Here is an 11,364-nt window from a genome sequence, read left to right on the forward strand (position 1 = left end):
ATATATATATATATATATATATATATATATATATATGTTTATTATATGTAGGATGTTCCTTGTTAAACACATATAATTTTTATATTTTTTAACTATTTTTTTTATCGTTCTAATGATGCACTGTAATAATTGTTTCGTTTATATCTAAATTTTAATGACTTGATGCAAATTTAAAACTGAAATCTAGAACATTTAATGAATTTCTCAATTTTTCAATTTTACAAGTAAATGTCAATCCATAATCATTTTTACTTTTGTCTACACAGGAAATTATTTTCTTTTTAATTCATTATATCTCATTTCTCATTTAAATGTATCATGTTATTTCGCGTGCGCGATTATTAATTATTATAATTAATGCTGATATACAATATTTGCATTCATCATAGTCTGTTAAATTTTAGCAAGAAAACCTGATGAATACAGAAATCATTATAGTTACTTTTAATATGCCCAACGAGAATACGATTGTTTATGTGAAGATTGATTATTGATTTCTTACTCGATAAATGTACATCACTTCATGGCGTAAAACATTGTTTTATTATATAAACGAAGTATTTTTCTATACGTTGCTTTTTGTTTGACTATATGAATATTAAATTAATTATACGAATATGTAAATATAAATACGTGAATAAATACATTCTAATACATGCGAAGATACAATATAAAAACATATGGCTATAATGGCTATAATTTTAAGGATATGATTTAAGGACATGAAAAAAAATGTTTCGAAACTTGGATATTTCATGAGGATTTTCATGATTTCTAACTTTCGCACAGAATTGCTGATTGTATGAATGTCACAGCTAATGAATGATTATTGCAATATTGAAATGATATTTATGTATTTTCGCATTTTTTTTTCTACGTAGATAACTTTCATCTGTTTTTATTACGAACAGTTCACGTAAATAAATTTCCGCGTAATAATATAACAATTGAGAAATTCTGATGGCGCTCATGATGCCATGAATGTCAATGGCAACCTCAAGGAAAGTGTAGTATTCAACGTTGTACAAGGTTGCGATATTCGTTACAGGGTTGCGTCTATTTTTCATTCATCCTTTCTTGTTCTTGCACAATTATACTGATCATTTCAATTGCGTAATAGATTTTGGCGCGCAATAATTAAATTGTACTCATATAATAGAACAAAATGTTTAATGTGTAAACGTTCCAATTCATGTATGAATACTTCATTAGTTTCACTGCAACAAAAATTATTCTGACTCTATATAAATATTTTTGAAAAAATGCTTTGAGTTTTTAGTATTAAATCCATCTTTAATAAAAATTTATATATAAATATAAAAATTCAGTAAATATATAAATGCGAATAGATATATACAATTTTATTAATTAATAAAAAGCTTTTATATACGTATAACAAGTAATGTGTTTTGCTAATTTATTCCGATATTAATTATTAAATAATAATTTGTTAACTATTTTATGTATTGTAAAACAAAAAGAAAAAACATGTATGCAATGTATTGCCAAATAACTTTTATATAAAGATTTTTACATAAACAAGTAATTTTCATATAGAGACTGTAACTTTTTTAATTTTTTAAAATTACAGTTTTTATATGAAGAATATTACGTAATTTCTATAAACATGTTGTAATATTGTAAATTTCGTGAAATAGCAAATAAAGGATGACGCATCGTTGTCGGACCATACATGTGGTCATACTACTGTATGTCATGCGAGTCCTTAAGGATATTTGAATCATTTTTACAAATGCGTTAATATTTATAAACAAACTATGTACATACACTGAAAAAAATTTCTAAATCTAAGTAATTTTTTTTAATAGTAAACATTTTTTTTCAAGTAAACATTTCTTTATCAATAAGTATATATTTATTTTTATTACATGTGTAAATGAAGATAATTTGGATAAAATGAAATGAGATCACTTTAAAACGATTTTAAAAATAGGTCAAAGCTATTCTTCCCCTTTTGACAATCAGTAAATAGTCATAAAAGGCACGTGAAAATGAAAAGCTACGTAAATGAAAGTGTACAGCTACGACGTATGTATTAAGTAAACGAACTTCACGTGTCTTTTACCATTTTTTATGACTATTTACTGACTGTCAAGGAGGCTAAGGATAGCTTTCACCCATTTTGACAGGTGTTTTAAAGCGATATCATAATTTCGTTTTATTTAAATTGTCTTTATTTACAAACGGCATATAACAAAAATTAACGTATCATTTCTCGCTTGTGACATCACGATTCAGTATGGCCACGGCAATTACTCAGAAATCTTATCCAGCAATTTATTTTCAAAAAAATGACTTCTAACAATAAAGAAGGAAGGAAGATCTTTAATCAGTAAACATGAATATTTCATAATAATGTATTGTAATATTCTAACCGCAATTTATCCACATTAGATGATTTATGAAATAGTAATGAAATACATTTGCCTCTATACATATATAGGCAATATTACATGCACATATTATGCGTGAGTAACACGTGTGAGTTTCTTCATAAATTATTATTTGCACGTATTACTTAAGAAATTATTTTTCAACATGTGATTTGTAAGGGCGGGAGCACGGAATCTTGCATTATGCATAACGCACAATGTATAAGAAAATTAACCAATCAGAGTTTCTTCATTTCTTTTCTTTTCTTTTCATGAAATAAAGAACTGATTGATTTTCTTATGCTTTATATGTTATATAAAGATCTATGTTGCGGCTTTAATTTTTTATTTTCATTAATTGAAGTTACCTATATAATTGATAACATCCTGCCTTGCCGATTGAAATTCACATTTCAAAACAAAATTCACAGAGTAAGAGGTGCTATTATTAATCCGATTAACTGCAGTTATTCTTAATTTTATTTTTATTAATTTATCAATAAAAGAAAGTTGTGTATATTTTTTTATTTTGAAATAAATATAATCGATTTGGAATTGCTCAAAGAATTGAAAAGAATTCCATATAAATGTATGAAACATATATGATAACTTACCTGGGCGGCAAATCGTAACCATGATTGTTCGGGTTCCCTTTTGAATTCCAAGGATGGCAATGGTTCTTGCGAATCCTTCGGTACTTTCACATCCGGGGGATCCATAAGGATGTTGATGCTTGAACTTTGTTCGCTCGGTAGTAATGGATCTAGCTGCTTGTAATCGACGTCTTGATTTTTATTGAGTGGATCATAGATCCGCGACTTGTTTAAAGCCTTTTGATGATTGTTCCTCAAGTTCTCGGCATAGTAATGATTGGATCCCTTGCCGGCGTCGCCGGAGAAGTATCTTTTTTCGGTGATAAGGGCGGTCTGGCTGTTGAAGGGACTGGTGTTGGTCACGAGGGTGATGTTCGATGAACAGTCTAGGGTGGACCCAGAACTGGATGGCGAAGGTCTGATGACCGGGGAAACCCTCGGATATTTGGGTAAAACGCTGCGCTCCTGAAATATAGAATTATGATTTATTTTAACGATTTATCAGTTGAAATCTGCATTTTTGAAATTGTGATGAGAGATAGATGGACATTATCAAAATGATAGGACGTATACAGAACACGAAATTTGCTATTTTTGTTTAATATAGGAAAATAAAATTGTTACTGATCGCGATCAGATAAATGATCGCAAGATTTCTCTACTTATTTCAATTTCGGTAAAATATATTTCGAACTTATTTTACAAAAATGAATGAAAATATACGGAGTATATTGAGTAATATAATGAGTTGAAACTGGAGATAACCGTTAAAGAGGAATTAAACTGGATGTTACCGGATTGTTTTTCTTTGATATAGATAAAGTTTTCATATATAGTAAACAGTTTATATTATAAAACATATATTTTCAACCGAATTAATTTAAGTGTTATAAAAAAAAATCTACATTTTTTTAAATATTAGAAAATATCAGATTTTTCTCTTTTTAAAATATATCATATTTCGAAAATATCAAATATATTTAAGTTACATATTTTTAATTTTTTAATATGAATTTAATAATAAAAAAGTGCAAAAAAAATCTTTTATTGTTTCTAACACGTTTTATTTTTCACGTTTTATTTTTCACATTTATTTGTCTGTAACACAGAAATCACTTGGAAATTTTCAAAATCACCGATTACTTTCGCGAGAGGATGATAACAAGCATGAAATCTGCATAAAATAAGATATATATTCATGAAAACTGTACACCAAGATCACCGAATATAAAATGACAAGAAGATATAAGAAGAAAGAGCAAGTAAAATGAACAAAATCGCGTTACCGATTGTCGAAGAACAAACGTCCGTTTAATGGCTTAGCTGTTCACTCGAAGGTATGAAACATCAAAGTTGGACTATTTATACTGTTTTCAAGAATCACTTTATCAAGAATTGCTATGAAAATATGCTAGTAGAGAGGGAGCCGAATCACACATTGTGAGAAAAAAGTAGAGGGTGAATAACGCCAGCATAAACAGGCAGAGCAAGCGAGAATGAGAAAGAAAGGAAAAAAGAATATGATTATCGAATGAACCAATGACGAAAAGTCAGTGGCAAGTGATGGTGTCGGGTCGGAGATTAGATGACTTTTTTACCCCTGAGTGATAACCCGTATTGAACTCCATTACTAACAACGAATACGGTACATTTGCGAATATTTCTGTTGACGCAAAGCATATATGATAAGAGGGTTGTTCCGTTCGATCCTAAAGCCAAAATCTCGTAATTATTACATTCTAGAATGAACAATCTTACATAATAAACAATCGAGCATCTATCTAAAAAACCGATGGAAAAAGAGATAAATATATGTTCTTAATAATTGAATATAATATTTTTGATATATTGCCCATTTACAATATTATTTGTTCTCCGCTTTTATATACTTTTAAATGATTAGTACAATATGGTGGACTTGAACTTTTATTTTTTTTAATATGAAAATCATCTTTAATTCAAAATGAATGGTAGCGAATTATAAAATTTTTATATTGATGATCGAATCATTGGAGCAATTTAAATTAGTTGAGATATACTTAAATGTGATCAGACGTCTTTCAACAGGACAGTCCCACTTTGTTTCGTTACTAAACATGTCAAAATATGAAAGAGAAAAAATGAGAGAGAGAATAATATTATTTAAAAAAATTAATTATTTATATCTATATTATATACAGTCTCCTTTATCTCCCGAAAGTTGTTTCACCTTGTATCCGAAAATATCTAGTGGCATTAGATATTTAAAGAAAGCTTATTATTATTTAAATAAATCAGGAATTTGTTAATTTTTAATTTTTGTGACTTCTTAAATGAATATTTAATTAATGAATATTTAATTAAATGTTTAATTAAATATTTAAGATAGGTCAAAAAATATTATAACGCATAACTCCTATTTTTCATGCAATTTTTTCACAGAACAGAAAAAGGCTTATAAAGTCAAATTATTAAAATAAAGAACAATAAGTATAATTCATGAGGTTAGGAATCGGCGTTGAAACAATAATAATGCTCAAGAATATATAATATACAATAATATAAAAATAAGTTTAATTATTTCTGAACATTTCGGCTCCGGCAACATTTTGAGCAGGAAAATATTACTAACATTATAGCAAAAATATAAAGCTGAATTATGAAGCGCAATCATATTTCGAGCGTTTCCATATACAAGTTGTGTAGACCATACAATGAGGTGCGATCATCCTTAATCAAATGTTCATTAAATGTTTATTAAATGTTGTACACAATAGTTTTATGGCTAAGTGGTAACGGATTGCCAATCTCAAAATTGTTATCAAGAGAAAAGAATTTGTCGTTGTTGAATATAGAAAAATGATGTAAATTACGATCTTAAAAAGAGTTACTCAATATTTCTATATTTTAATATCGTGTTGCACTAAGCAAAAATTTTAGTATTTAAGCGATTTTGACATTTAAGGCACAGTAATTCCAATTCTGAATGATGATATTATTTGAATAGAATTATTTTTAATTTTTGATTTTATGATTTCTTAACTTGAAAAGAAAATCTCTAAATTTAATTCTTTTATTATTTTGTAAAATGTCAATAAAGTTTAACTATTAATTTTCCGTCCGTAATATGATAGTATAATCCTGTATTTGATAGATTACAAATATTTTTACGTCAATTAAAATTATCTATACAGTACTTTTATATTTTTTAAAAAATTACACGCAAAATGAAGTCATTGCAATGATGTCTAATTTTGTTGTAGCATCGAATTTATGCATTCTTTCTTAAAAATATATTATAAATGCTTGGGTATAATGTAAAATTAGTCGATTTGCACAATAGTTTTTTGTAATTTTTTCCCATCTTTTCTCTCTCTTTCTCTTCTTACTATTTCTACATTTACTATTTTTACATGATTGTACTCATATCAAGTAGAGAAACACGTTACTTACAATCACAAGTCTTTGTCATTTTCCATCGAAATTTTGATTTCTAATAAGACCTAAGTTTTAGAATATTCTATCAGCGGTATAATACTGAGAATAAATCAGTGTGATAAAATCATTAAGTAGATACTTGAAATGTTGATTTGTGCCCCTTCTATTCTAGAAAAAAGGCGTTATTAAATTTTACAATGTCCGTCTTAAAGGCTGAACATTAAAGCGGAACATTGCATCGTACAATAATCAATCGGATATAAAAATTGTCCTAGAAGCGAACTCTTGTCCAATTCAGCGTGAAGCATGATTATTCTTTGTATGAATATGTGATATGACGCTTTCCATTATATTATATAGCTATTGTGTCGAAAAATTGTCTGTTTATCTCGCAGTTATCACGTGTCTCTTACATGCGAGGTAAAGTTCACATATATATGATATGAACTCTGACGTCTCGGAAAACGAAGTGTTTGACGTAATTGTCGGCTTGCTCTTTAGAATTCACTTCTGTGTGCTCTTATATACAAAAAAGTGCTAGTACATTTATTATCAATTCACGAAAAAATATACACGGATCATATCGCCCGTAATTATGATTAATAGTTTACAATATCGCATTCTTTAGAATATTGTTTAAAAGGTCAATATGATTTCATACACGATGAGCGTATAGCATTTCCGATACAAAATTATTGCGATTCCAAAATTGTTATTTTTTTAGTGAAAAATGTTTTCAATATTAAAATTTTAATTTGGAAAACGACTTAAAAATTTAAGAAAAATTCAAGAAAAATAATATAATGAATTATACGAACTGTTAATCACTTTTATATATTTTATTGTGTGACGTAACAGATGCCAATTACGTACTTATCCACATAAGTTGCAAAAGTACATACAAGGAATTTTCTGTAAAATATAATTTCAAATCAATAAAACTTTTATTATCCTTTAGTAAACTGTGAAATCACGTCTGCTTAACTGCTCCCCTCCTCCCCATCTAACCAAATCTTAATGAATAAATTATGTAATAATATGCTATTTATGTGCTCTCAAAATCTGGAAAAAAAATTTTCGTTTAGCTAAAAAAAAATTTTTTGTGGAGGCTGAGTAGGCTGTCAGTCAGCCCTTTCACGTGTTAATAATCATCGATTTGGAAAATCATACACAGAATTTATACGCTATTTATGCGCTTTCACATTCACATAGTTTCAATTTTTGCACTGCATCCCTTAAGGCTTTTGCCTCTTGGAGAAACAATTATATTCATCCTTAAGTCGTTTAAAATTGCAAATTACACTATCTAATTATGTAAAATACAAGTAATATGTAAATACATCCAAGAGGGAAGTGCCTTTATTTTCCAAATCGGTTGTTTTTAGCATGTAAGAGGAAGGGGGAGGGACTGACTGACAGTCTACTCAGTTTATGCTCACAAAAGTTTTTTTTAGCTAAACAAAATAAGCGCAAAAAATTTTTTTTACGGATTTTGAGAGCGCAATAAATGATAGCACAGTATTATATAATTTATTCATTTAGTTAGGCTAGGTTAAGTAGAGGGGGGAGGGGGCAGATGTAATTTCGTTATACTAACTTTGAAAAATTTACTTATAATTTTTATTATAGTGATATCAACGCTTTTTAATAAAATCTGAAATATTTGTGATATGATTTGATGATTAAATATGTACATAATATTCTTATAAAGAAAATTGTTTGCCAATTTATTAAGTAAAAGATTGATTTAATTATTATGTTTTATTAGAGAAGAGAAAAAGAGAGAGAGAGAAAGAGAGAATTATAAAAAATTTTGTTAACGAGCAGAATATAGAAAAACAACATTCAACTATCTTTATATTATATATATTTAAAATTCAATCTGTCTTTCAAAGACGTAAGTAGTTCATTAAGGGCAGTAATAATATATATGTGACCTTTCTAGATATATATGTTTCATTGTCCCTTGCATTCGCGCGTAATTTTTCTGTTATGGTCAATCGATTAAATCAACTACAGCACTCGACGTTTGTTGACTAAGGGATGATTCTATTGTAAACCATTTCTATGTCAAATACTGAGATTTTTTTGCATTGGAGTTACGATTTCACTAAATAATGAAGGCTTTTCAATTGATATTTTTTTTAAAGTGTAAATTTGTGTTTTGCAAATACGCATGGATTATTAGATAAAATGAATTTTCTTTTGCCCGAATTAAAATAAAAATGTCATCACGAAATTATTGAATGTTATTAATCAAATATCAAATAATTACTTTGTCTGATATATAACTATAATTTTTTGCTTTTAATTTTTTTCTAATTTAATCTATATTCAACAAAATTTTTCTTTTATGCTAAAATATATTCGTTTGATGATTATTCGTTTTATAAATGTCTATACATTTTATAGTATCATATATATTTTTGTATATAGGTATTTAATAATTTGTAAAAACATAACATATAAAAAAATAAAATAGCGATTTTATGATTCAAAATCCTTTCTTCTTTTATAAAAAAAAGTCTACAAATAAGAATTATGATTGTTAATATTTACATATTCATTTTATTTCATTTGCTATCATATTTGTAGGAAATAAAAATGAAGATTATAATATGTGTATTTATAACATGAATGTAGATGAATGTTATATGAATTAGGTATAGATTCTACATTTTGATTATCTTATCTCAATTATTTTTTTAAATAGTATAATTTTTAAATAAAAAACAAAAATAAAAGATACATGATAAGAAGAGCAATAAATCAAACGCAATAAGCCAACCTTCTTCTAATACACTGACGGGCAGAAAAGATTAGATATTTGCATTTTGTATAACGTATTTGCCCGTTTGATTAAAAAAAAATGACTTCTGTTTGTCCAATCAGAAAAAATGTTTCATTCCGACTATGTGACTCTACCATGTAATTTTCGTCACGCAATCAAAAGCTAATCTTGATAAATTAGAAGGAACATTTCGTAACATGTGAAATATATTGTTACGTAGACATCACATATGTATATAATTGTAATTGTATAGTATATACAGTTTGTGTTGAGCAACTGAATTACAAAAACTAATGATTGCTATTCTACAGTTTGAAGCAGCGATATGCATAATTTTCTTTTTTGATCGATTATACCGAGTGTTCGATAATACATGTTGCTCCATTTGTGGAACCTTAATCAATTTTTTCTTAATTGTTCGCCAAAATTTGTTATATATATAATCTTTCTTTTTTCATGCTTGTGACTATAAGATACTTCACAAGAAATTCTTATTTTTTTTAAACACTTTAAACATGAATATATATTTATTATAATATTCATTTCACATGTAATTGGCAATTAAAGATTTTCAATTAAATTAATGTAGTATAACTAAAAATGGCTCCATCAAAAAACAACAAAAAATTACATATTTTAAAAAATTTATTTTATCGATATTGAACATTAAATATCATTTGATGCAATTGATGGAAAATCATTTAGGCAAATAAATGTAAAATTATATAAAAAATTCCGTCTTTCAAACTTAAAGTTTTTCTAGATGTCTTTTGAATATTTATTGTTTGAACTTCTTTCGTAGATGTTTAAGTCCATAATTTCCGGATGATAACAGCGGAAAATTTTCCGGATGACCTTGAATGCGAATCTTCAACTACATTACGCAAAGCTCTGGCCGATAGCTCTCGGAGATCTCTTTCTAAATTAGTTGTACAACCCACACGAAATATTTTTAGTGCTTTCCAGTGTGAAGTCTTTCGTTAAATTAATGTTATTTTTGTATCTTATGGACATCTGCCAAAGTGCATTTTGCTCCATGCTTCGTTTGCATTTTGTTCATAGTGTATTTCTCTTTGTTGTGTTATCAATTATCGCTATAGTGCTTTCGCAACATTATTTCAAAACCAATAACATCAGAATCAATCAGAGTATTATGATAATAATTATGTAGTACAACAACATTTTTGGAAGTAAACATAAATATTATAAAATTATTAAATAATTTATTTTATTGTGAATTTTTTTATCGTAAAATTTTTAAAAGCAATAATGTGTTAATATAGATTACATCTTACCATTAAATCTAATAATTATGCTAACTGGTCATATTTTATCATTTTTTTTTATTGAGTATCGATTTGCTAAAGTTAATTCATCTTTAATTATAAAATGAGTAGTCAAAATTATTTAACAAAAACCTAGAGATTATGAATAACTAATGACTAATGAAAATACAAATGACTAATGAAAATTATACCGAACTTTTAAAATAAAGTTTTATAAAATGGCATTAGTTTTGAATGAGGATGAAATACATAGTTGTATATGTTGAAAATAGCAAATTTGTATTAAATCAATTTCGCATTGACACAAGCACTATTTTAAAACTCATTATAGATATCATTGTAGACACTATAGATAATATCATTATAGATATAGATAATAATAATAAGTAAAGTCAGACAGTAACGATGATGATGATGATGATGATTCGTGAAATTTTCAATTTAATTTATATCGCATAATGTGTCATATGTGTTTTGATCGTTTTCCGGAAATTATAACTTCATTTTTAATCCTTTGACACGCACATGACATGCTGCAATGCAACCACGTGCCATGTGAATAGAAGCGTGGGAGTGAAGAACGCTACGGAATCACATTGATGCGATGTTGAAAAGATATGTCAAAAAATTACGCGAATAAAAATTATAATAGAAATAATATTGAATTGTACTTCTATACACGTATACTAAAGTATGTAGATATATATATTTTGTGTGTGTGTGTGTGTGTGTGTGTGTGTGTGTGTGTGTGTGTGTGTGTGTGTGTGTGTGTGTGTGTGTGTGTGTGTGTAGTTAGTTATTATTATTATTATTATTATTATTATTACTTTAGTTACTTGTACGTTAGTAGTTAGTTAGTTAAGTTAAGTTATTAGTTATTATTA

The 11,364-nt window shown here is 27.3% G+C and overlaps 2 protein-coding genes across 2 annotated transcripts in view; one reads left to right on the plus strand and one right to left on the minus strand.

Annotated features, from left to right (window-relative positions):
- Window positions 1-11,364, plus strand: part of LOC105623485 (RING-box protein 2) — a 55,850-nt gene that overhangs the window by 13,324 nt on the left and 31,162 nt on the right. The gene's annotated exons all lie outside the window — the stretch shown is intronic.
- LOC105623484 (facilitated trehalose transporter Tret1-like) overlaps window positions 1-11,364 on the minus strand; it is a 27,751-nt gene that overhangs the window by 8,073 nt on the left and 8,314 nt on the right. Inside the window, exon 2 of the mRNA XM_012204879.1 lies at window positions 3,008-3,451. Coding sequence (XP_012060269.1) covers window positions 3,008-3,451 — 444 coding nt within the window. The remainder of the gene's footprint in view (window positions 1-3,007; window positions 3,452-11,364) is intronic.

Source organism: Atta cephalotes (assembly GCF_000143395.1).
Source record: "Atta cephalotes unplaced genomic scaffold scaffold00058, whole genome shotgun sequence".
Taxonomy (NCBI): Eukaryota; Metazoa; Arthropoda; class Insecta; order Hymenoptera; family Formicidae; genus Atta; species Atta cephalotes.